This window comes from Cetorhinus maximus, chromosome 20 (assembly GCF_964194155.1).
Source record: "Cetorhinus maximus chromosome 20, sCetMax3.hap1.1, whole genome shotgun sequence".
NCBI classification, from domain to species: Eukaryota; Metazoa; Chordata; class Chondrichthyes; order Lamniformes; family Cetorhinidae; genus Cetorhinus; species Cetorhinus maximus.
The window spans coordinates 28,088,233-28,115,908 of NC_135898.1; the positions used below are offsets into that span (position 1 = coordinate 28,088,233).

Genomic DNA, 27,676 nt, shown 5'->3' on the forward strand with positions numbered 1-27,676 from the left:
TAGAGGAAGAAAGGGACTGTGAGCAGGCATTTGACCCCATTCCCTCATGATGAGCAGTTCCAGTGAAGTCTAGGCATGAATGTGAGCATTGTATCTGAGTCTGGGGCTGATATGCAGCTAAAATTCAATTACATGAAAGCAGTATCAAAACACCTTGCTGTTATAAGCCTTAAGACATATCAGGCAAGGATAATGTTTAAGAAACGCACGTATAAACATGGCTTTAAAAGCTGCTTGACTGTGTCTAAAAGCAGAAGCAGTTTCAAGAAATTGCTGTTGTTTTGAAGTCTCCAAGAAGCAGCTAATTATCACCAAAACGTTTTACAGCAATTGGCCTTGACTGTGGAAGAAGTTCTACTATAGCTTGTGGCTGCTCATCATGATGGGAGACCCTTTACCACATCTCATTTTTTGGGTAGAATTCAGGGAGGCCTTCCTGCCTGAGAGGGCTTCCCAATGACGAACTCAGGGCCTCATCTGAATTTAAGAAAAGCTAAATTTTTATGAAAGAACATTAGTCAATGCCGTCAGCCAAACTGCAGTTGATTTTGTGGCCTTTCCAGACATTCCAGCCTTGTCTAGGTTAGAGCTGCTGAGACACAAGAGACAGACAATGCACCACAGTTTACAGGGTCTACACGAGAAGTGCTCTGTAAATAGGTGCAGACTGGGGGTGCTCTGTAAATAGGCGCACACTGGGAGTGCTCTGTAAATAGCTGCACACTGGGAGTGCTCTGTAAATAGGTACACACTGGGAGTGCTCTGTAAGCAGGTGCACACTGGGAGTGCCCTGTAAGCAGGTGAACACTAGAAGTGCTCTGTACATAGGTGCACACTGGGGGTGCTCTGTAAATAGGCGCACACTAGGAGTGCTCTGTAAATAGGTACACGCTGGGAGTGCTCTGTAAGCAGGTGCACACAGGGAGTGCTCTGTAAGCATTTGTACACTGGGAGTGCAGTTTAAGCAGATGTACACTGGGAGTGCTCTGTAAGCAGGCGTACACTGGGAGTGCTCTGTAAGCAGGCGTACACTGGGAGTGCTCTGTAAGCAGGCGTACACTGGGAGTGCTCTGTAAGCAGGTGCACACCGTGAGTGCCCTGTAAATAGGTGCACACCGGGAGTGCCCTGTAAATAGGTGCACACCGGGAGTGCTCTGTAAGCAGGTGCACACTGGGAGTGCTCTGTAAATAGGTGCACACCGGGAGTGCCCTGTAAATAGGTGCACACCGGGAGTGCTCTGTAAATAGGTGCACACCGGGAGTGCCCTGTAAATAGGTGCACACCGGGAGTGCCCTGTAAATAGGTGCACACCGGGAGTGCTCTGTAAATAGGTGCACACCAGGAGTGCCCTGTAAATAGGTGCACACCGAGTGCTCTGTAAGCGGGCGCGCTCTGGGAGTGCCCTGTAAGCTGGCGCACACTGGCAGTGCTCTGTAAGCAGGCGCACACTGGCAGTGCTCTGTAAGCAGGCGCACACTGGGAGTGCTCTGTAAGCAGGCGCACACTGGGAGTGCCCTGTAAATAGGTGCACACTGGGAGTGCTCTGTAAGCAGTCGCACTCTGGGAGTGCTCAGTGAGCAGGTGCACACTGGGAGTGCTCTGTAAGCAGGTGCACACTGAAAGTGCTCTGTAAGCAGGCGCACACGGGGAGTGCTCTGTAAGCAGGCGCACTCTGGGAGTGCTCTGTAAGCAGGCGCACACTGGGAGTGCTCTGTAATCAGGTGTATACTGGGAGTGCTCTGTAAGTAGGTGCACACCGGGAGTACTGTGTAAGCTTTTGTACACTGCGACTGCAGTTTAAGCAGATGTACACTGGGAGTGCTCTGTAAGCAGGCGTACACTGGGAGTGCTCTGTAAGCAAGTGTACACTGGTAGTGCTCTGTAAGCAGGCGCACACTGGGAGTGCTCTGTAAGTAGGTGGACACTGGGAGTGCTCTGTAAGTAGGTGGACACTGGGAGTGCTCTGTCTGCAGGTGCACACTGCGAGTGCTCTGTAAGCACGCGCACTCTGGGAATGCTCTGTAAGCAAGTGTACACTGGTAGTGCTCTGTAAGCAGGCGTACACTGGGAGTGCTTTGTCTGCTGGTGCAGACTGGGAATGCTCAGTATATTGGTGCACACTGGGAGTGCTCTGTAAGCAGGTGGACACTGTGAGTGCCCTGTGAACAGGTTCACACCGGGAGTGCCCGGTAAATAGGTGCACACCGGGAGTGCCCTGTAAATAGGTGCACACCGGGAGTGCCCTGTAAATAGGTGCACACCGGGAGTGCGCTGTAAATAGGTGCACACCGGGAGTGCGCTGTAAATAGGTGCACACCGGGAGTGCCCTGTAAATAGGTGCATACCGGGAGTGCCCTGTAAATAGGTGCATTCCGGGAGTGCCCTGTAAATAGGGGCACACCGGGAGTGCCCTGTAAATAGGTGCACACCGGGAGTGCTCTCTGAGCAGTTGCACACTGGGAGTGCTCTCTGAGCAGTTGCACACTGGGAGTGCTCTGTAAGCAGGTGAATACTGGGAGTGCTCTGTAAGCAGGTGAACACTGGGAGTGCTCAGTAAGCAGGCGCACACTGGGAGTGCTCAGTAAGCAGGCGCACACTGGGAGTGCTCAGTAAGCAGGCGCACACTGGGAGTGCTCAGTAAGCAGGCGCACACTGGGAGTGCTCAGTAAGCAGGCGCACACTGGGAGTGCTCAGTAAGCAGGCGGACACTGGGAGTGCTCTGTAAGTAGGTGCACACTGGGAGTGCTCTGTCTGCAGGAGCACACTGCGAGTGCTCTGTAAGCAGGCGCACTCTGGGAGTGCTCTGTAAGCAAGTGTACACTGGTAGTGCTCTGTAAGCAGGCGTACACTGGGAGTGCTCTGTCTGCAGGTGCACACTGGGAATGCTCAGTATATTGGTGCACACTGGGAGTGCTCTGTAAGCAGGTGGACACTGTGGGTGACCTGTGAACAGGTTCACACCGGGAGTGCCCTGTAAATAGGTGCACACCGGGAGTGCCCTGTAAATAGGTGCACACCGGGAGTGCCCTGTAAATAGGTGCACACCGGGAGTGCCCTGTAAATAGGTGCACACCGGGAGTGCCCTGTAAATAGGTGCACACCGGGAGTGCCCTGTAAATAGGTGCACACCGGGAGTGCCCTGTAAATAGGTGCACACCGGGAGTGCCCTGTAAATAGGTGCACACCGGGAGTGCCCTGTAAATAGGTGCACACCGGGAGTGCCCTGTAAATAGGTGCACACCGAGAGTGCGCTGTAAATAGGTGCACACCGGGAGTGCCCTGTAAATAGGTGCACACCGGGAGTGCCCTGTAAATAGGTGCACACCGGGAGTGCCCTGTAAATAGGTGCACACCGGGAGTGCTCTCTGAGCAGTTGCACACCGGGAGTGCTCTGTAAGCAGGTGTGCACTGGGAGTGCTCTGTAAGCAGGTGTGCAAAGGGAGTGCTCTGTAAGCAGGTGCACACTGGGAGTGCTCAGTAAGCAGGCGCACACTGGGAGTGCTCAGTCAGCAAGCGCACACTGGGAGTGCTCAGTAAGCAGGCGCACACTGGGAGTGCTCAGTAAGCAGGCACACACTGGGAGTGCTCAGTAAGCAGGCGCACACTGGGAGTGCTCAGTAAGCTGGCGCACACTGGGAGTGCTCTGTAAGCAGGCGCACACTGGAAGTGCTCTGTAAGCAGGCGCACACTAGGAGTGCTCTGTAAGCAGGCGCACGCTGGCAGTGCTCTCTAAGCAGGCGCACGCTGGGAGTGCTCTGTAAGCAGGCGCAGACTGGGAGTGCCCTTTAAATAGGTGCACACTGGGAGTGCTCTGTAAGCAGGTGCACACTGGAAGTGCTCTGTAATCAGGTGTATACTGGGAGTGCTCAGTAAGCAGGTGCACACTGGACGTGCTCCGTAAGCAGGCGCACACTGGAAGTGCTGTGTAAGCTTTTGTACACTGGGAGTGCAGTTTTAGCAGATGTACACTGGGAGTGCTCTGTAAGCAAGTGTACACTGGTAGTGCTCTGTAAGCTGGTGCACACTGGGAGTGCTCTGTAAGCAGGCGCACACTGGGAGTGCTGTGTAAGCAGGCGTGCTCTGGGAGTGCTCCGTAAGCAGGCGCACACTGGGAGTGCTCCGTAAGCAGGCGCGCTCTGGGAGTGCTCCGTAAGCAGGCGCACACTGGGAGTGCTCCGTAAGCAGGCGCACACTGGGAGTGCTCCGTAAGCAGGCGCACACTGGGAGTGCTCTGTAAATAGGTGCACACCGGGAGTGCCCTGTAAATCGGTGCACACCGGGAATGCCCTGGAAACAGGTGCATACCGGGAGTGCCCTGTAAATAAGTGCACACCGGTAGTGCTCTCTGAGCAGTTGTACACTGGGAGTGCTCTGTAAGCAGGTGAACACTGGGAGTGCTCTGTAAGCCGGTAAACACTGGGAGTGCTCAGTAAGCAGGCGCACACTGGGAGTGCTCAGTAAGCAGGCCCGCACTGGGAGTGCTCAGTAAGCAGGCGCACACTGGATGTGCTCTGTAAGCAAGCGCACACTGGGAGTGCTCTGTAAGCAAGCGCACACTGGGAGTGCTCTGTAAGCAGGCGCACACTGGATGTGCTCTGTAAGCAAGCGCACACTGGGAGTGCTCTGTAATCAGGTGTATACTGGGAGTGCTCAGTAAGCAGGCGCACACTGGAAGTGCTCTGTAAGCAGGCGCACACTGGAAGTGCTCTGTAAGCAGGCGCACACTAGGAGTGCTCTGTAAGCAGGTGCATACGGGGAGTGCTGTTTAAGCATATGTACACTGGGAGTGCTCTGTAAGCAGGAGCATTCTGGGAGTGCTCTGTAAGCAGGTGCGCTCTGGGAGTGCTCTGTAAGCAGCTGTACACTGGGAGTGCTCTGTAAGCAAGTGTACACTGGGAGTGCTCTGTAAGCAGGTGTACACTGGGAGTGCTCTGTAAGCAGGAGCATTCTGGGAGTGCTCTGTAAGCAGGAGCATTCTGGGAGTGCTCTGTAAGCAGGAGCATTCTGGGAGTGCTCTGTAAGCAGGAGCATTCTGGGAGTGCTCTGTAAGCAGGAGCGTTCTGGGAGTGCTCTGTAAGCAGGAGCGTTCTGGGAGTGCTCTGTAAGCAGGCGCGCTCTGGGAGTGCTCTGTAAGCATTTGTACACTGGGAGTGCAGTTTAAGCAGATGTACACTGGGAGTGCTCTAAGCTGGCGCACTCTGGGTGTGCTCTGTAAATAGGTGCACACCGTGAGTGCCCTCTAAATAGGTGCACACCGGGAGTGCCCTGTAAATAGGTGCACACCGGGAGTGCCCTGTAAATAGGTGCGCACCGGGAGTGCCCTGTAAATAGGTGCACACCGGGAGTGCCCTGTAAATAGGTGCACACCGGGAGTGCCCTGTAAATAGGTGCACACCGGGAGTGCCCTGTAAATAGGTGCACACCGGGAGTGCCCTGTAAATAGGTGCACACCGGGAGTGCCCTGTAAATAGGTGCACACCGGGAGTGCCCTGTAAATAGGTGCACACCGGTAGTGCTCTCTGAGCAAGTATACACTGGGAGTGCTCTGTAAGCAGGCGTACACTGGGAGTGCTCTGTCTGCAGGTGCACACTGGGAATGCTCAGTATATTGGTGCACACTGGGAGTGCTCTGTAAACAGATGGACACTGGGAGTGCTCTGTAAGCAGGCGCACACTGGATGTGCTCTGTAAGCAAGCGCACACTGGGAGTGCTCTGTAATCAGGTGTATACTGGGAGTGCTCAGTAAGTAGGTGCACACTGGACGTGCTCTGTAAGCAGGCGCACACTGGACGTGCTCTGTAAGCAGGCGCACACTGGAAGTGCTCTGTAAGCAGGCGCACACGGGGAGTGCTGTGTAAGCTTTTGTACACTGGGAGTGCAGTTTTAGCAGATGTACACTGGGAGTGCTCTGTAAGCAAGTGTACACTGGTAGTGCTCTGTAAGCAGGTGCACACTGGGAGTGCTCTGTAAGCAGGCGCACACTGGGAGTGCTCTGTAAGCAGGCGCACACTGGGAGTGCTCTGTAAGCAGGCGCACACTGGGAGTGCTCTGTAAGCAGGCGCACACTGGGAGTGCTCTGTAAGCAGGCGCACACTGGGAGTGCTCTGTAAGCAGGCGCACACTGGGAGTGCTCTGTAAGCAGGCGCACACTGGGAGTGCTCTGTAAGCAGGCGCACACTGGGAGTGCTCTGTAAGCAGGCGCACACTGGGAGTGCTCTGTAAGCAGGTGCACACTGGGAGTGCTCTGTAAGCAGGCGCACACTGGGAGTGCTCTGTAAGCAGGCGCACACTGGGAGTGCTCTGTAAGCTGGTGCACACTGGGAGTGCTCAGTGAGCAGGCGCACACTGGGAGTGCTCTGTGAGCAGGCGCACACTGGGAGTGCTCAGTAAGCAGGTGCACACTGGGAGTGTCTGTAAGCAGGTGTACACTGGGAGTGCTGTAAGCAGGCGCACACTGGGAGTGCTCAGTAAGCAGGTGCACACTGGGAGTGCTCAGTAAGCAGGTGTACACTGGGAGTGCTCAGTAAGCAGGCGCACACTGGGAGTGCTCAGTAAGCAGGCGCACACTGGGAGTGCTCAGTAAGCAGGCGCACACTGGGAGTGCTCAGTAAGCAGGCGCACACTGGGAGTGCTCAGTAAGCAGGCGCACACTGGGAGTGCTCTGTAAGCAGGTGCACACTGGACGTGCTCTGTAAGCTGGTGCACACTGGGAGTGCTCAGTGAGCAGGCGCACACTGGGAGTGCTCTGTGAGCAGGCGCACACTGGGAGTGCTCAGTAAGCAGGTGCACACTGGGAGTGTCTGTAAGCAGGTGTACCCTGGGGCAGGTTCAATGTAATTCCATACAGATTTTAGTGAATCCCATTTGCCACAGCAGGGAGCAGAAAATGAAACATGATCTGCTCACGATTGAAATGAATGAATAGAGCCAGAGGAAGAAGAATCTAAACAAATAAAGCGTAAATACGAAGACTATTTCAAATTACTAAAACTGCAGGCTAGTACATCAAAGAACCATTGCACAGAGCAGTGAGGCCTGCTTTATGGTGCTTAGAAGCCCAGTGTGGCACAGTACAGTCCATTCAATCCCAGATCTATTTGGATCCAGGCTGGACCTGATAGTGTCCACCCAGCTCCTGGGCTGTTATCCTTCATGTACTGATGATACTTTCAGTTACCATGTCCATTTGGAATTCATTGCCACAGAAGGCTGTGGAGGCCAGGTCATTGAGTGTATTTAAGACCGAGATAGATAGGTTCTTGATTGGTATGGGGATCAAAGGTTACGGGAAGAAGGCGGGAGAATGGGGTTGAGAAACTTATCAGCCATGATTGAATGGCGGAGCAGACTTGATGGGCCGAATGGCCTAATTTCTGCTCCTATGTCTTATGGTTATGGTCTATCTGATGCTAACTGATGTCAATCAGGTCTGCTGCACCCGGGTCTGCTGCACCCGGGTCTGCTGCACTCAGGTCTGCTGCATCTGCGTCTGCTGCATCTGCGTCTGCTGCACCCGGGTCTGCTGCATCTGCGTCTGCTGCATCTGCGTCTGCTGCACCCGGGTCTGCTGCACCCGGGTCTGCTGCACCCGGGTCTGCTGCACCCGGGTCTGCTGCACCCGGGTCTGCTGCACCCGGGTCTGCTGCACCCGGGTCTGCTGCACCCGGGTCTGCTGCACCCGGGTCTGCTGCACCCGGGTCTGCTGCACCCGGATCTGCTGCACCAGGGTCTGCTGCATCTGCGTCTGCTGCACCCGGGTCTGCTGCATCTGCGTCTGCTGCACCCGGGTCTGCTGCATCTGCGTCTGCTGCATCTGGGTCTGCTGCACCCGGGTCTGCTGCACCCGGGTCTGCTGCACCCGGGTCTGCTGCACCCGGGTCTGCTGCACCCGGGTCTGCTGCACCCGGGTCTGCTGCACCCGGGTCTGCTGCACCCGGGTCTGCTGCACCCGGGTCTGCTGCACCCGGGTCTGCTGCACCCGGGTCTGCTGCACTCAGGGTCTGCTGCACTCAGGGTCTGCTGCACTCAGGGTCTGCTGCACCCGGGTCTGCTGCACCCGGGTCTGCTGCAGGCCGTAGAGCAATAACTCATGTGCCATACCTGGCCACTGAGCCTGTTTTCTAAGTTTGTGCTGTGGTCATGTTCTCCTTTCAATTTAGTGTGGGGCTTCTTTAGCTCCTGGGCTGTTATCCTTCATGTACTGATGATACTTTCAGTCACCAACTCATTGCAGAGCCATGCTCCTTGTTTATTGTTGATGTGGTATGTAATGGAACTTGGACGAGGCAGAATACAAGCTCAAACAATGACATCAAGATGTTTTTCTTTTCTCTCTACAGTTTTTCAAAGGTCATGCATAAAACAGTGAAAGAACTGGCCCCAAAATGTGATGTGACGTTCCTGTTATCAGAAGACGGTAGCGGAAAGGGAGCTGCCCTTATTACAGCAGTGGCATGTCGACTTCGTGAATCTGGACAGTAGGATCTCTCACGGGCAGCACCAACTCCTGGAACAGGGGTAGTATTGCATATTCCCTGCACTTTTCTTTTTAAAACAGCTATGTCTCCGAGGTCATAGTTGAGGTTTTCAGAGTGTGTCCTGCTGAGCACTATATAGATAAACATGCAAAAAAACTTCCATATGAAATGCCAAAAAGAACTGCAGCAACACGCACATTAATTAGAGGCTGCTGGATTTGCAAAAGTCCCAATTTCAAATTACTGTGCTCCATATCAGCTCCAGTTTTGTGCTTACTGTCATCCAAATACACTAGCTTTTAAACTGTCTCTTCATTGATTTTCCTTAGGCTATTGAAGGTGATAAAACTGGAATCGAGCTCCACCTAGCCTGCTTGTAGCTGTACAACCTTCTAAGTAACAAAGATATTCTGATTCACCTCTTTGTTATACAATTTTGTGATGTATTGTGTTGTGTCTTAAAAAAGGTATATATATTTGGTAACTTAAATTCCCCTGAGAAATGAAAGCAGTTGTTAAAATCTGAAATGCATTTTCAGGAAACATAGTTGAGCGTTGTGTTATATATTGCTGTCACCTCTTGTAGACAAGTATGCTGAGATCTGTGTAAAATGCATGCTTTATTGACATAGCAGAACTTTTAATTTTATACACTCTTGTAGAGATGCACGTGTTTTAAAGTGACATTGTGAATACATTAAACTTGATCTAATGTGCTTTATGTCGAACATTGTGGCTTCTTTTGGGAGAACTTGATAGGGAACTTAACAAGACTAATTACAAAACACTGTGAGTGGGCTAACCAAAATTGGAGACAGAAGTGGCTGCTCGGGGCAGAGATGGCAATAAATCAGGGACTGGACATGTTGTAATGGGACTTCTGCAGCATGATAATGAAGCTCACAGATATGTAATGGGACTTTACACATCCTTGGAAATCTTATATTATTCAAATCGTCTCTTCTGAATTTAACAAAGTGTTAATGAAGGAATGAAGAGAGCTTGGTGAAAATGATGTTAACATGTAAACCTGCTCTGCACATTGCTCTCCTGAATGCTCAGTGTTTAACTGAAACAAATGAGACCTCAGTGAAATCATACACTACACGATGAGTTCCAGCAAACAGCAGTGCCGAAACGAGCCAGAAATTTCCAGGGAGCTGCCGATCCTACTTGCTGACCATCGCCCAATACTCAGTGGGAGATCGCCTCTGATGGAGCTCTGTGCGAGGAATGCAATCACACTTCTCATGTAATTCTCCTCAATGGAAATTTAATTATGATAGAAATATAATTGTCAGTTTGACTCTCTGGCCCCTGAATCAGACGGATGTAAGATCAAGTCCCATGCTAACCCAGGCAGACAGTATAGTACTGGGGAATGGGATCTCAGCGAGGAGAGAGAAAGATGGGATGAGAGAGAATAGGGAATGAGGGCTTGAAGGGAGAGAAAGAAACTAGGAAATGGGGAGTTTGTGGAGAGGGAGAGACTGGGGGAGAGAAGGTGACTGGGCTTCAGGGAGTGAAGGTGACCTTATGGGATATCAGGGAAGAAGATGGAGTGCAGGGAATTGGGAATCCGGAAGAGCAGTGGAGAAGGGAAACAGTGACTTAATGGATACATGGGGATCGGGAAAGGAAGCTTGGGGGACATGGAGGCTTGGGATTGGGGAACCAGAAGTTGGGATTGTGGGTTCCCAGGAGAGAGAGAGAGAGAGACTGGGGAATGGGGACTCGGGAGAGACTGGGGAATGGGGACTCGGGAGAGCCTCGGGAATGGGGACTCGGGAGAGACTGAAGATTGAGGGCTTGGGAGAGACTGGGGAACGGGAGAGACTGGGGAACGGGAGAGACTGGGGAACGGGAGAGACTGGGGAACAGGGGCTCGGGAGAGAGGAAGGGTAATTTAGAATGGGGTCTCCTTCGTTTTCCTTGGTCTCAAACACTCGAACTCTCTTCCTAAACCTCTCCACTTCCCTACATCTCCTTCCTCCTTTAAGACATTCCTTAAAACTTTTGAACTAACTTTCAGCCATCTGACATCATAACTCCTTATGTGGTTTGTGTTATATTTTGTTTTATAATGTTCCTGTGAAGCACCTTGGGATATCTTATTATGTTAAAGGCAGTATATAAATATTATTTTGTTGTAAGCCTGGGAATTGGGGGAGAGGGGGGTGTCAGTTGAAAACCTGACAAGATGGGGCTGTAGAAGCTGAATTTAATAGCAGACTCACATTATCATATTTCTCTGTTTCTGGCTCAACAACCTGGAAGCCTTGAGGATAATCCCTGGTAATCGTGAGGAATTGGGGCTTGGATGGGGGTCAGTGTAATGGGGAGCAGTGATCAGGAGAAGGGAGGTTTTCGGCAGGGTCTGGGGAACATTCCTGGATAAATCTCAAACTGAGGGCTATTAGAACATGGGCCTGAACTTTCCGCTCGTTGGGCATGAGCAATTGGCGAGCTCGGGAGCAGATGGGAAACGGCCCCCGACCGAGATTTCACTCTGGCTGGCCAATTAACGGGCAGCCAGCCTGAAACGTGTGCTGAGAAAGGCTCAGTACTGCCAGTGGGTTGGGGGAGTAAAGGGCAGGCACCAATGTCACCGCGGGTGCTGGTGAATGATTCCAGTGAGCTCCCTGAAGGCAGACAGCTCCCCCAGGTAGCTGCAGACCCCTACAGAATAGACCAAACAACAACTATGCTGCAAAATATGCCCATGCAGCACAGTCAAGCACCTGAAAACAAACCTCATAAAAAACCAGTCCCCAGGTATCTCATTTTATTTCCCCACAGAGACTTCATCCCACCCTGGATCGAGGTTTGAGCAAAACTATAAAGGCCGATTGGCCCGTCCGCCAACCGGAAAAGTGGAAGGGCCACAAAAAATCTCTTTCAATTGCCTCTTTAATGGGCTTAATTGCCCACTTAATTGTTGGCAGACGCGCTTCCGACTGCTGCGTGCACCTGCTGACCTGAAGATTGCTCGTGTGTGGGATGACGTGGGGACGCTCGCCTGATTTCATCTCGCGCTATTTCACGCCCGCCTGTGAGGTGTAACATTCTACCCATGTCCTTAATCACAAGCAGCTATTGAGGCAGAGACTAAACCTTAACATGGAAATGAAATGGAGTGAGCATTTGAAGAGATGTATAAGGTGGTCAGAGAGAATGAGGCTACAGGAGAGTTGCAAGTACAGGCACTGAGGTCAAATGTTCTCCTACTCTTTAATCTCCGTTACCCTATGAAAACCTTGCTATTTTGAGTCTGATTCCAGAGAGTAGTTTAGCAATGCTGGTGTGTAACTGAGTTTACAATCATGTGCTACTATTGTTTATCAGTGCATTTTCAGTGAGTTACTATTATTTGCTGGTGAAATCAAAGTTCCTCTCATCTCTAGGGGGATTTTATGGATCACACAATAGCGGGAAACATGGCGTGCAGGGTGAGTGAATTAGGTGGGATGTGAAATTTTGATTTCCCACCGGCAGGTTGAGATGCAGAGATAAAGTCAATGGCGTGTTTGCAGCATGTTAAGTCTCAGGCCGGCCTGTGGCAGGCTCATACTTGCAATATATGCATACGTGCCATGAATAGTCATCAGGGTAAACGTTTTTATATAAAGTCAATAGCGCACGAGAATCTCATCACATCCGGTTCAGATTTGTTTGAAGGTCGACTTTGTGCAGTTGTGTCTGAGGTCAGTGGTTTTCCTTTTTGAACTCTACAGCACAAGGGAGGGGAGCAGGAGAATGGCAGCTTGCATGGAAGCTTGAGATCAGCGAGGGCAAGTCAATGGTGGGGAAGTTGCGGGGGGTGGAAAAGAGTGTGTGGAGTGGGGTTGGAGGCATGGAGGAGTGAAGTAGGAAGAACCTGGTGTCCTTGGTGTGGTGGGGGGTGTGTGTGGGATGGTAGGAGCAGTCAGTCAAGATAAGAAAATGAAGGGGCTATAGGGTGGTGTCAGTACTGTCCGTATGTGGGTCAATCTCAGGGCGTTGGCTGGCAGAGTCCTAACAACATTTCAATTATCCCCATTGAGAGTGATCTTGTCCTTTACAATACATAGATGGGAGGACCAGCTGAGGCCTACAAGAGTGGCCAGTACAACACCAGACACTAACATGAGCATTCAGTAAAGAGCGAATGCAATAATGCATCATTGTTTCTTCCACAATAAAAAAATGTCCCTAACTCCCCTGTAATCCTCAATACGTGCCAACCATGAGGCCTGTCCGTACATTTAGCTCTCTGACTAAACAGACGCAGTAAATCACTATGGTTAGTAAGGTGACGATTCATATGAATAAAGTAAAACCATTGAAATATTTACAAGTGAAATTTAAATTTTAAAAATGCCCATGCCACCTTTGTGCTCTCAGTAAGTCTTATGTTAATGGAAATGGAGCTGGGCAGGAAAGTTGTGGCAGTGATGCAGAGCCGCCCTTTTTGAACAGGAGGCTCTTTTATAACCCCCCATAACTGGAGCATTGTCAGCTGACAATGGGCTTCACCACTGAAAAGCTTCCCCTGCCACAGAATCACGCGTGTTTCCCGTGCACACCACCAGCACATTTAAGTTTTAATTGGAATCGTGTGGGAGATGGAAAAAAGCAGGAGAGCAGAAGTGACACCCGCTGTCAGGAACAGTGTGCCACTGACAAAACTCAGGCCCTTGTTTCCCCTCTGTCAATTATTTCCCTCCACAGCACCCACCCTCTGTCACCCCTCTCCCCAACCCTGTGTTTCCCCTCTTCCCACCTCAGTCTATCCTCGTTTTCTTCTCTTCGCCTGTTAGTGGGCAGTTGCCTGGTTCTTGGAGTTCGTTGTACAACAGCTGCTGGCATGAAACCAGAAAAAAAATTCTTGAACTGGAGATGGAACCTTCATGAGGGAAATGCAATAATATTTGTCAAAGTCATATGTTCTGTGATGTGGTATCACATGATCAGATGTCAGATGGTCAAAACCTCAGATCTCAAGGCCTATCTCCAAGTAGAGTTGGTAAATTTGACTACCTAGGTGGATGTAAAAAATCCCTTGTCACTATTCGGAGAAGAGCAGGTAGGTTCTTCCCAGTACTGGTCAATATTCTTTGCATGGCTCTTTATCTCATTGTTGTTTGTAGGCTCTGGCTTAAGTTAAATTGGATGCTACATTTCCCTACAAGCTGCATTTCAGAAATACTTGATTGGCTGTGAAATGTTTACTGACATGAGAGGTACAATAAAGAATGAAGGTCATTGTCAGGAATCTGTGGAAGCACTCTGCACAGAACGAGACCATTCAGCCCAGCTGGTAGAGCTATCCAGTTAGTCCCGCTGGGCTGGTCTTTATCCATAACTCTCTAACTGCTTTTTCCCTTCAAGTAAAAATTCAATTCCCTTTTGAATGAGCTTCCACTGTCCTCTCAGGCAGCGCGTTCCAGCTCACAAAACTGGCCATTTAAAACAATGTTTTCTCATTGTCGCCTCTGGTTCTTTTGTTAATTACCTTAAATTTGGTTACTGACCATTCTGCCACTGGGAACAGTTCCTCCTTATTTACTCTATCAAAATCCTTCATGATTTGAACATCTGTATTAAATGCCCTTAACCTTCTCTGCTCCAAGAACAATCTCAGCTTCTCCAGTCTCTCCACATTAACTGAGCTCCCTCATCCTGGCACCATCCCAGTAAATCTCTGCTGCACCTTCTCCAGCACCTTGACATCCCTAAAGTGTAATGCCTTGAATTGAACAGTACCTAGGATTGAACAAAACCCTCTAGCTGATGCCTACCTAGTGTTATATAAAGATTTTAGGACATGCCTCTATTAATAAAGTCGAGTGGAGTTTTGTGCCCTCCCCCGTGGTGGGTTTGGTGGTGGGGGAAGAGCATTTAATCAAGTGGGAGGGTGGCACCTCCGCCCCGATGAAGTCCGCGCAGGAAGGCCTGTGGACAGCCTTTCAACCCGCTGCCAATTGAGGGCCTTAAGTAAGAAATGAATGCCCACTTAAGGACCTCATGCTGCCACCACTCATATTAACCCAGCTGTGCTCGGCAGGTTATCATGTGGGGAGCACAAGAGGCAAACCAACTTGAAGCTGCTTCTAAGGAAATTTCTCCACCCATAGCCACCCCCTACCCTTGCTGCCAACCCTCCCCCTCCCTTGCTATCTCCTTCCTGTCACTCACCTGTGCCTTGACCCTCCTTGAGCTGAGGCCAAGTGGCTGTGGTACCGGCAGCAGCCACTGCCTCCCTGGTGGCATTGCCATTCAGTGGAGCTGCCAGCCACTGATTAGCCGGCAGCTCTTGGCAGGCGTGTCTCTCTCACCCACCGCGCCCACCCTCTCCTCTCCCCCCGGTTGCTTGATACCAAGGGTGGGCCCACTGCTGGCCTGCCAAGCGCCTAATTGACACAAAATACGACAAGCTTTCCTGAAAGGAGGCCCTGGCAGTTGAGACCACCAACTCCTCCATGAGATTCCATCCATGGATTCCATATGCTTTTTTAACAGCCTTGTCCAGCCACTTTCAAAGATTTGTGTACATACACCCTATTTCTTTGTTGCGACACTCCCTTTAACATTTTGCAATATATTGCCATTCCTCAATCTTGCTACCAAAATGCAACACTTCACAATTCTCTACATTGTTTCCTCAGTCACATGTATTCCCATTTCATCAGTTTATCTATCTTTCTGAAGAGTCTTACTATCCTCCCCACTATTTATTCCATTTTCAAGCCTTGTGTCATCTGCAAACTTTTAACTAATGCGCTGAATATCTTTAATATATCAAAAGGAGTAGTGGTCCTAACCCTGACCCCTGGGGGTATCTTCCCTCTAATCTGAAAAATCTGCCCAGGGAGTGTGTGATGGGGACCGTGTAAAGGCAACATTACTCTATCTAACCCTATGCTGTACCTGTCCTGGGGATATTTGATGGGGACCACGTAGAGGGAGCTTTACTCTGTATCTAACCCCATGCTGTACCTGTCCTGGGAGTGATTAATGGGGACAGTGTAGAGGGAGATTTACTCTGTATCTAACCCTGTGCTATACCTGCCCTGGGAGAGTTTGATGGGGACAGTGTAGAGGGAGCTTTACTCTGTATCTAACCCTGTGCTATCCTGTCCTGGGAGTGTTTGATGGGGACAGTGTAGAGGGAGCTTTACTCTGTATCTAACCCTGTGCTGTACCTGTCCTGGGAGTATTTGATAGGGACAGTGTAGAGGGAGCTTTACTCTGTATCTAACCCTGTGCTGTACCTGTCCTGGGGGTGTTTGATAGGGACAGTGTAGAGGGAGCTTTGCTCTGTATCTAACCCCGTGCTGTACCTGTCCTGGGTGTGTTTCATGGGCACAGTGTAGAGGGAGCTTTACTCTGTATCTAACCCTGTGCTGTACCTGTCCTGGGAGTGTTTCATGGGGACAGTGTAGAGGGAGCTTTACTCTGTATCTAACCCTGTGCTGTACCTGTCCTGGGAGTGTTTGATGGGGACGGTATAAAGAGCAGCTCAGTGTTTAGCGCTAACACTCTTCAGGGCACAAATTCACAAAACCAAGTGTATAATCTATCAGTTTGTGATTTAAGCAGGGAAAGGCACCAGAACCTGCCATTCTCTTCCATTTGCTGACCTTTCAGTTGAGTAAATGACTTTCAATAGCTTTGCTTTGTAATCAGAAACACAGAGCACTCTATTCTATCAGAAATGAAAACATTTACTTTCCACTCCATGGCTGCTAAGTAGAGGGGTCAAGGGCACGATATGTTTTCCGCATTAATGCAGTTTTAATCCAGCTCTCTTTGATGAAGCAGCTGATTGCTAGATTGGGAGCACCAGCAGCCGGTACAGATTGAGCAAGTTAACTGCATGTTATTGACTGAGCAGGTCTGCAAATGAGTTTCAATCTACAGGCAGCTCGGCTGAGCATTTCATTCTCACCTCTGATTTAGAAGCCCATTCCAGAGACTTGAGCACATAATCTAGGCTGACACATCGGGGCTAAGAGACTCTAAAGGATGCTTCATCCCTTTCATTAAAAGCACATTACCGTCAAGACCTGAACATTCAGTGTTATTATGAGAGCTAAGCAAAGTATAGAACAACAACAATTTACATGTATATGGTGCCTTTAAAGTAATGAAATGTGCATACACAGGAGCATTATAAAACAAAGTAGAACACGGAGCAACATAAGGAGATATTAGGATAGGTGACCAAAAGCTTCGATAAAGAGAGATTTTAAAAAGGAAAGTGAGGTGGGGAGTCGGACAGGTGTAGGGAGGGAATTCCAGTACTTGGGGCCCAGGCAACTGAAGGCCAGCTACCAATGGTGGAGCAATTATAATTGGGGATGTACAACAGGCCAGAATTAGAGGACCGCAGATATCTCACGGGGTTGTGAGGCTGAAGGAGATTACAGAGATAGGTAGGGTCGAGACCACTGAAGGATTTGAAAATAAGGATGAGAATTTTAAAGTTAAGATGCTTCCTGACCGTTAGCTAGTGTGGGTCACTGAGCACATGGGAATAGGACTTGTTGTAAGTTAAGACATGAGCAGCAGAGTTTTTGATGACCTGAAGATTACAAGGATAGAATATGGGAGACCAGCCAGGAGAGCGTTGGAATAGTCAAGTCCAGAGGTAGCGAAGGCATTGTTATGACCACACTGATGTTAAATGTTGCACAAACCAAATCCCAAAGGGAAACTTGGCTTATGGGCCATACCTTTTTTTGTATTCTGAAAATGAGAAGACAACATACCGATCTCAGCAGCAAGAAGCCCAGTAACAACACTTTTGGGATTTTAAAAATTAAAAGTAAAAGTTTTATTAACAAGGATGAAAGAAAACTTAAGATCACAAGGTTACAGTTACACAGTTAAAATTAGTCTTACAAAACATTCCCCCAAAGGGCTCCCTACTTGGTCAGACCCACAAGTAAATACCTTCCAGGCAACACTCCCTTATAGATGTGTAGCTATAAAAATCCATTGATGTTACCCAAGGCTGTAGCTTTAATAAAGCAAACCACATGACTTCTTAAACTCTCTCCCACTCTGCTGTGGAAATCCAAAACTTCAGAACAAAACTGCTTTTTGCTGCCCAAGACTTTTCTGGCATGGCTGGAAGGCTAATTCAAACTGCATCTTCTCCCAGCCTAGAACTACAGCGAAAGGCCAACAGCTACCAACTACCCCCTAAGCGCTCCACAGTAATTGTAGACTACCTTTTTCCCCATTTCTTCTCATGTTCCATTGTTCTCACACCTCTTTGAAACTCAAATCGTTCAAATGATAGCAAATCTTTCATGTTTCTATTTTGTCTCTGCTTTCAGGTCAATAAAATATAATCTACCCTCTTCTATTTACCTTTGGAACTCCTGCAAGATGCAAACATGTTTCTTTTCACCTCTGACTCTCCTTTGATATTCAAACAAACTCTCAACTTATCTAAAAACACAAATGTTAGATCCAACCTATTCACTTGTACCTCAAACCGAACACCTCTATGCTTTTCATGTTTTAAACCCCCCCAGACAACCTGTCTTCTATTGCCCTTTCCCCAGCTTAATTAAATCATTTACACTGTCAGCCCTCTTCACAGAATAACACAGTATTCCCCAAAAATATTTTAAAAAAATAACATCCATTCTCACAGCATGGATGAGGATTTCAGTAGCAGATGAACTGAGACAGAGGATAAGTTGAACAATGATGCAAAGGTGGAAATAGACAGTCTTAGTATGAATTAGTACAAGTATGAATTCAGAACCTACCTCAGAATCAAATGTTACACCAAAATTGTGAACAGACTGGTTTAACCTCAGACTGTTGCCAGTGAGAGGGACAAAGTCAGTAGTTGGGAAACGGAGTTTGGAGCAGGGACCACTGCGCCGGTCAATGTGACTCCAGGATGGTGTGTTGCCTCCCTGGTGCCAGGGTCCGGGATGTCACTGAACGGCTGCAGGGCATTGGTATATATTGGTACCAATGACATAGGTAGAAAGACGGATGAGGTCTTGCATCAAGAATTCAGGGAGTTAGGCAGCAGACTGAAAAGCAGGACCACTCGGGTTATAATCTCTGGATCACTCCTAGTGCCACGAGCTAGCAAGGACAGAAATAGGAGAATAGTACAGATGAATACGTGGCTTAAGAGTTGGTGCAGGAGGGAGGGTTTTAGGTTCCTGGATCACTGGGACTGTTTCTGGGGAAGGTGGGACCTGTACAAGCTACATCTGAACCAGAGCGGGACTGACATCCTTGTGGGTGGGTTTGCTGGTGCTGTTGGGAGGAGTTTAAACTAATTCGGCAGGGGGAGGGAACACCGAGTGTTAGCAGAATAGGGACACATCATAATACAGTAAAACAATAAAGTCAGAGGGAGTACAGCTGCATTAAGTTTCAAGGGAGTAAGGCAAGGCTGGATGGCCTCTACTTTAATGCCAGGAGTATTACAGGTAAAACGGATGAGTTAAGGGTGAGGATTGACACGTGGAATTGTGATATAGTAGCCATCACAGAGACGTGGTTGAGAGAGGGGCAGGATTGGCAGCTCAACATTCCGGGATATAGAATCTTCAAGTGAGACGGGGAGGGGGTAAAAGAGGAGGAGGCGTTGCATTATTAGTTAAGGAGTCAGTTACTGCAGTAAGGAGAGATGATATCTTGGAGGAGGCATTGAATGAAGCTTTGTGGGTAGAGCTTAGGGATAAAAAAGGGGCAACCACATTATTAGGTGTTTATTATAGACCCCCAGATAGTCAGCGGGAAATTGAGGAGCAAATATGTGCACAATTTGCAGAGGTGTGTAAAAACAATAACAATAAGGTAATTATATTAGGTGATTTCAACTTTCCCAACATTAATTGGGATAGACATAGTGTTAAGTGCTTGGATGGAGTGGATTTCTTGAAATGTGTACAGGAGAACTTTTTAGGTCAATATGTAGAGGGTCCAACAAGGGATGGTGCAGTGCTGGGCCTAATTCTGGGGAATGAAGCCGGGCAGGTGGCTGAGGTGGTGGTGGGGGAGCATTTTAGTGATAGCGACCACAACATGGTACAGTTTAAGCTTGTTATGGACAAAGAAATAGACAAGTTGCAAAAAAATATTTTGGATTGGGGGAGAGCATGTTAGTAAAATAAGGCAGGATCAAGCCAAGGTAGACTGGGAACAGCTACTTGTGGGGAAACCTACAGAAGAGCAGTGCGGGGCATTCAAAAAGGAAACGGGGAGGGTACAGACTCAACATGTTCCCTCTAGGGTGATAGGAAGGAGTAACAAGCCCAGAGAGCCATGGATGACCAGAGATATTCAGGATACGATGAGAAGGAAAAGAGAGGCTTTTAACAGGTACAAGGGGAGCAAATCAGCAGAGGCATTAGTGGAATACAGAAAGTGCAGGGTGGAGCTTAAGAAAGCAATTAGGAGAGCAAAGAGGGGATATGAGAAAGCTCTGGCTGGTAAAAGTAGGGAAAATCCCAAGATATTCCATAAGTATATCAATGGGAAGAGGATAACCAGGGAAAGAGTAGGGACCAAGGGGGCAATCTATGGGTGGAGCCAGAGGACATCGGTAGAGTGTTGAATGGATACTTCACATCCGTCTTCCCCCAAGAGAATGAGAATGAAGGTATTGAACTTAGGGAGAGACACTGCGAGGTTCTTGAGCAAATTGATATAGGGAGTGACAAGGTATTGGAGGTGTTGGCAGGCTTAAAAGTGGACAAATCTCCAGACCCAGATGATTTTTGTCCCAGACTGCTGAGGGAGGCAAGGGAGGAGATCGCAGGGTCTCTGACTCAAATTTTTAATTCCTCTCTGGTCACGGGGGAGGTGCCAGAGGACTGGAGATTGTGGTTCCGCTATCTAAGAAGGGTTGTAGAGATAAGCCAGGGAACTACAGACCAGTGAGTCTCACATCAGTGGTAGGCAAACTATTGGTGAAAATTCTGAAGGAGAGAATCTATTTCCACTTGGAGAGGCAAGGTTTGATCAGGGATAGTCAGCATGGCTTTGTCAGAGGGAGGTCATGCCTAACAAATTTGATTGAATTTTTTGAGGAGGTGTGTAGATGAGGGTAGTGCAGTTGATGTAGTTTATATGGATTTCAGAAAAGCCTTTGACAAGGTCCCACATGGGAGACTTATAAAGAAGGCAAATGCACATGGGATACAGGGTAATTTGATAAGGTGGATTCAAAATTGCCTTAGTTGTAGGAGACAGAGGGTGATGACAGAAGGATGCTTTAGTGACTGGAAGCCTGTGTCCAGTGGTGTACCACAGGGATCTGTGCTGGGTCCCCTATTATTCGTCATTTATATAAACGACATAAATGACTATGTGGGGGGTAGGATTAGTAAGTTTGGGGATGACACAAAGATTGGCCGGGTGGTTAACAGTGAGGTTGAGTGTCTTGGGCTACAGGAAGATATAGACGGAATGTTCAAATGGGCAGATACGTGGCAGATGGAATTTAGTCCTGAAAACTGTGAGGTGATACGCTTTGGAAGGAGTAATTTGACAAGGAAGTATTCAGTGAACGGCATGACACTAGGAAGTTCTGAGGAATAAAGGGACCTTGTCTTGTGTGTCCATAGATCTCTGAAGGCAGAGGGACATATTCGTGGGGTGGTGAAAAAGGGGACACTTGCCTTTTGGGACATTTGACATTTGGGACACTTGCCTTTATCAATCGAGGCATAGATTGCAAAAGTAGGGAGGTCATGTTGGAGTTGTTTAGAGCCTTGGTGAGGCCACAGCTGGAGTACTGTGTGCAGTTCTGGTCACCACATTATAGGAAGGATGTGATTGCACTGGAGGGGGTGCAGAGAAGATTCACCAGGATGCTGCCTGGGATGAAACATTTAAGTTATGAAGAGAGGTTGGATAGACTTGGGTTGTTTTCGTTGGAGCAGAAAAGACTGAGGGGGCGACCTGATCGAGGTGTACAAGATTATGAGGGACATGGACAGGGTGGATAGTGAGCAGCTGCTCCCGTTAGTTGAAGGGTCAGTCACAAAGGGACATAAGTTCAAGGTGAGGGGCAGGTTGTTTAGGGGGGATGTGAGGAAAACCTTTTTACCCAGAGGGTGTTGATGGCCTGGGATGTGCTGCCTGGGAGGGTAGTGGGGGCAGGTTGCCTCACATCCTTTAAAAAGTACCTGGATGAGCACTTGGCACGTCATAACATTCCAGGCTATGGGCCAAGTGCTGGTAAATGGGATTAGGTAGGTAGGTCAGGTGTTTCTCACGTGTCGGTGCAGACTCGATGGGCCGAAGAGCCTCTTCTGCACTGTGTGGTTCTGTGATTCTGTGACCAAAAACAATGGGTCCTGTCTACCCAATATTTAAATGGAGGAATTTTCTGCTCATCCAGTACTATGTTGGCTAAGCAGTCTGATAATTTAGCAATAGTGGAGGAGTTAAGAGAGCTGAGTGTCATCGACATACATGTGAAAACTAACCCTGCGCTTTCAGATTATATCACCGAGTGCAGGATGTAGATGATGAATAGGAGGGGGCCAAGGAATGACCCTTGGGTTACACTAGAGGTAACGGTGCAGGAACAGGAAGAGAAACCATTGCAAGTCATTATCTGGCTATGATTAGATAGGTGAGAATGGAACCAGGTAAGAGCAGTCCCATGCAGGATGACCGTAAGGAGGCCAACTGCGTCAAAGGTTGGAGGCAGATTAAGAAGGAATAGTTTACCTTTGTCAGAGTCACATAGGTTGTCACTTGTGACTTCAATAAGAGCTGTTCCAGTACTGTGGAAGGGGCAGAAACCTGATGAGAGGGGTTCAAACATGGAAATCTGGGAAAGATGAGAACGGATTTGGGAGGCAACAACACATTCAAAGGACTTTGGAAAGAAAAGGGAGGTTATAAAACCATAGAATGAACGAAGATTACACAAGGATGTCATTTGGCCCCCATAGTGAAGGCACCCCGAGGTAGCAGTGATCATAATATGATCGAATTTCATATTCAGTTTGAGGGAGAGGAGAGGATCTAAGACTAGTGTTTTAAAGTTAAATAAAGTCAATTATGAGGGCATGAAGGCAGAGCTGGCTGAAGTGAACTGGGAAATTAGGTTAAGGGATAGATCAGTAGAGATGCAGTGACCGACATTTAAGGAGATATTTCAGAATATTCAGAAAAGATACATTCCAGTGAGAAAGAAAGACTCTAAAGGAAGGACTAACTAAAGAAGTTAAAGACAATATCAACTTTAACGAAAAAAATATATCATTCCACAAAGCTGAGCGGCAGGTCAGAAGATTGGACAGAATATAAAGAACAACAAAGAATGACTAAAAGATTAATAAAGAGGGAGAAATTAGAGTGCGAGAGAAAGCTAGTTAGAAATATAAAAACATATAGAGTTTCTACAGGTATTTAAAAAGGATAAGAGTAAGTAAAATGAGCATTTGTCCTCTAGAGAGCGAGTCTGGGGATTTGATAATGGAAAATAAAGAAATGGCGGATGAATTAAACAGCCATTTTGCATCTGTGTTCCTGGTAGAGGATACAAATAAAATCCCAGAAATAATTGTGAATCGGAAGGTGAAAGGGAGGGAGAAACTTAAAACACTTATAATCATCAAGGAAAGGGTACTGAGAAAATTATTAGAACTAAAAGTTGACAAGTCCCCAGGTCCCGATGGGCTTCATCCCAGGGTCTTAAAAGAAATGGCAGCTGAGATAGTAGTTGGATTGGTTTTAATTTTCCAAAATTCCCTAGATTCTGGGAAGGTCCCATCGGATTGGAAAATAGTGAATGTGACTCCTCTATTCCAGATAGGAGGGAGACAGAAAGCAGGAAACTACAGGCCAGTTAGCCTAACATCGGTCATATGGAAATTGCTGGAATCTATTATTAGGAAGTTTATAGAGGGGCACTTAACGTGATAAGGCAAAGTCAACATGGTTTTGTGAAAGGGAAACCACGTTTGTCTAATTTATTGGAGTTCTTTGAGGAAGAAGCAAGCAATGTGGATAAAGGGGAACCAGTTGATGTGCTGTACTTCAATTTCCAGAAGGCATTTGACAATGTGCCACATCAAAGGTTATGTAAAATGAGAGCTCATGGTGGAAACACTAACATATTAGCGTGGATAGAGGATTGGTTAGCTAACTGGAAATAGAGCATTGGCATAAATGCTTGGTGAGATGAGACGAGTGGTGTGCCACAGGGATCGGTGCTGCGGCCTCAGCTATTTACAATTTATTTCAATGATTTGGATGAAGGGACCAAACATATGATTGATAAATTTGCCGATGACATAAAGATAGGTAGGAAAATAAATTGTGAAGAGGACGTAAGGAGCCAGCAAAGGAATACAAACAAGTTAAGAGAGAGGGCAAAAATTTGGCAAGTGGAGATTTTTTAAAATTCATTTACGGGAAGTGGGCGTCGCTGGCTAGGCCAGCATTTATTGTCCTTGAGAAGGTGGTTTCTTGAACCGCTGCAATCTCTGTGGTGTAGGTGCACCCACAGTGCTGTTAGAAAGGGAGTTCCAGGATTTTGACTCAGTGATGGCGAAGGAACGGTGATATATTTCCAAGTCAGGATGGTGAATGACTCGGAGGGGAACTTCCAGGTGGTGGTGTTCCCATATATCTGCTGCCCTGTCCTCCTAGATGGTAGCAGCCGAGGGTTTGGAAGGTGCACTCGAAGGAGCCTTGGTGAGTTCCTGCAGTGCATCTTGTGGATGGTACACACTCTGCTACTGTACGTCAGTGGTGAAGGGAGTGAATGTTTTTGGATGGGGTGCCAATCAAGCGGGCTGCTTTGTCCTGGATGATGTCCAGCTTCTTGAGTGTTGTTGGAGCTGCACTCTTCCAGGCAAGTGGGGAGTATTCCATCACACTCCTGACTTGTGCCTTGTAGATGGTGGATAGGATTTGGGGAGTCAGGAGGTGAGTTACTCTCCGCAGGATTCCTAGCCTCTGACCTACTCTGGTAGCCACGGTATTTATATGGCAAGTCCAGTTCGGTTTCAGGACAATGGTAACCCCCAGGATGTTGATAGTGGGGAATTCAGTGATAGTAATGCCATTGAATGTGAAGGGGCAATGGTTAGATTCCCTCTTGTTGGAGATGGTCATTGCCTGGCACTTGTGTGGCGAATGTTAATTGCCACTTATCAGCCTAAGCCTGGATATTGTCCAGGTCTTGCTGCATTTGGATATGGACTGCTTCAGTATCTGAGTTGTGTGCAAATGGCGCTGAACATTGTGCAATCATCAGTGAACATCCCCACTTCTGACCTTATGATGAAAGGAAGCTCATTGATGAAGCAGCTGAAGATGGTTGGGCCGAGGATACAACCCTGAGGAACTCCTGCGGTGATGTCTTGGAGCTGAGATGATTGACCTCCAACAAACACAACCATCTTCCTCTGTGCTAGGTATGACTCTAACCAGCAGACAGTTCCCACCACCACCCCCCACCCCATCCCCCCACCCCCCCCCCCCCCCGGCCCACCCCCCCCCACCCCACCCACCCCCCACCCCATTGATTTCAGTTTTGCTGGGGCTCCTTGATGCCACACTCAGTCATATGCTGCCTTGATGTCAAGGGCAGTCACTCTCACATCACCTCGGGAGTTCAGCTCTTTTGTCCATGTTTGGACCAAGGCTGTAATGAGGTCAGGAGCTGAGTGGCCCTGGTGGAACCCAAACTGAACGTCAGTGAGCAGGTTATTGCTGAGGAAGTGCCTCTTGATAGCACTGTTGATGACCCCTTCCATCACTTTACTGATGATCGAGAGTAGACTGATGGGGCAGTAATTGGCCGAGTTGGATTTGTGTACAGGACATACCTGGGTAGGTGCCAGCGTTGTAGCTGTAGTGGAACAGCTTGTATCCTTTGAGTACATGATGCCATGATGAGAGATAGTCACCTGTGCATAATTAATCAGCTTCCAAGCATAGAATCAGGTGCGATTTCCTACCATTCTGAGCAGCAGGATACTTGCTGGGGAACCCGCCCGCCACTGCACTTAGTTGCAAAAAAATGGCGCTCGATGTGTGGAGTGTGGTAAAATTGGTGAGCTGCAGACACAGGTCGCCATGGAGAAAGCAGGAAAGGTGTGGATGAACAAAGATGCAAGAATAATACATTGGTTATAATGGGTGCTGTAATTCTCCTAAAATACACTGTAATGGTGATAGTGTAAAGGGCAGACAGATGGGAGAGTTTCTTGAGTGTGTTCAGGAAAATTTTCTTGGTCAGTAATTTTCCAGGCCAACAAGGAATGAGACTGCTGAATCTGTCACTGGAGAATAAGGTGGATCAAGTGTCCATTAAACATTTTGAGGGCGGTGATCCAAGTACAATAAGGTTTAGGCTGGCTATAGAAAAGGACAAGGAGAAATCCAGAATAAGAATAAACAATTGGGGGCGGGCCAACTTCAATGTCATGAGAACAGATCAGGCCCAGATAAATTAGAATAAAAGATTGGCAGACAAATCTGTAAATGGAACAATGGGCTGCCTTTGAGGAGGAGATAGTTTAGGTGCTGTCAACGTTCATTCCCACAAGGAAGGATGGTACCGCAAACAAATCTAGAGCTTCCTGGATGATGAAAGAGATAGAGGGCGGTATCGTCCCAGATCTCATCCGATCCACCAGGGTGAGTCACTCTTCCCATCACTCACAGCTCACACACTCACAAACCCATCACACATCCATAGGGATCTCACACCTCAAAGGACAACACCACTAACTCTCTCACACACTAAGGGTGGTAGTGGGCAGGAATAAGGACGTTTTACCCACCGGCCGCACTGGCAGCTTTTCACACCGTATCGTCCCGATCCTGCCTCATTAATCATGCATTCCCGGGAAACCCCCAGGTCGCTGGCGGAATGGCCTCTATTTCGCTGGCCCTGCTGTGACCTCAGGCCTCCACTAAACCAGGCACCATATTTAAAGGCTGTCCCTGCACAGAGCTAGTACTCTTCAAGGGATAGGAAGCTGCTGGGAACTGATGGCTGCCAAAGGGAGGAAACATGCTGCCCCCAGATTTAGTGATGCTTCCCTCGAGTGCCTACTGGACACAGTGAAGTCTCTACTCCTACTCTGGGCAAAGGCCAACAAACAAGGTCAACAATCCAGCATGGGAGGCGGTGGCAGCGGTGGTCAGCGCCAATGCCCTGCAAAAGAGGACAGCCACCCAGTGCCGCTACGGGATGAATGGTCTCATCCGATCCGCCAAGGTGAGTCACTCTTCTCATCACTCACAGCTCACACACTCACAAACCCATCACACATCCACAGGGATCTCACACCTCAAAGGACAACACCACTAACTCTCTCACACACTCTCACATGGCTCATATCCTCTGGAGCTGGGATCCTCATCTCGTCCATGACTCCGCCCACCACACAAACATTCCACTCAGTGCCATGCGTCCTGCTCACACTCTCTCTATCTGTTTTAATGCAGGAGAAGCTGGCTCACAACAGCAGGGAGAGGTCCCAGACTGGGGGTGGAGTGGCCCACGTTAGGCCCCTCACTCACTTTGAGGAATGTGCTATCGCATGGACTGGTGAGGATGTGGACTGTGCCTGCGGTGACAGTGAGTTTGGTGGCAAACACCCTCGTGAGGATCCTGCACCGCATCATCCCTCTCTCAACGCATCTGTGGGTGCTCCCTCTCCTGCTTTTGACTCTGCTGACATGCACTAATTATCTCTACTTTGGTTCACAGGGAGCTCTGCCAAGTAACCAACACTCTCAGCCAGCCAATCCCTCAGCTCCATCCACATCCTCACCTCCAGCCAAGAGGACACCTCCTCCATTGAAGAGCTGGAAATAAGCAGCTTGGAAGACCCGTCACAGCACTTACCCACACCCTCCACAAGCGCAGAGACACTCAGCTCAGTGGGACCTAGATCTGGCTCAGGTTAACAATCTGGTGGTCACCGCACGGACACGTGTCTGCAGCAGGAGGAGGCAGGTTTAGTCGAACTCCCTGGCACTCGGAAGACTGCTGGAGAAGAGGCATCTGTGAGGTCCAAGTCAGATGACGAGCCTCTGAATTTGGCCTTCCAACTCATCGTGGAGAATCAGCAGAAGGCAGGGGAACATCAAACAGAGCTGTTGGAAGGTCTCAGCAGAGTGGATCACGAGTCGGCGGAGTGCACCCACCTGCTCTCTGATGAAGTGGTGCCCACATGTGTGTGTATG

The 27,676-nt window shown here is 48.7% G+C and overlaps 1 protein-coding gene across 1 annotated transcript in view; it reads left to right on the forward strand.

Moving 5' to 3' along the window:
- hk1 (hexokinase 1) overlaps positions 1–9,196 on the forward strand; it is a 165,800-nt gene extending 156,604 nt beyond the window's left edge. Inside the window, exon 18 of the mRNA XM_078565818.1 lies at positions 8,342–9,196. Coding sequence (XP_078421944.1) covers positions 8,342–8,483 — 142 coding nt within the window. The 3' untranslated portion in view covers positions 8,484–9,196. The remainder of the gene's footprint in view (positions 1–8,341) is intronic.
- The last annotated feature ends 18,480 nt before the right edge of the window (positions 9,197–27,676 follow it).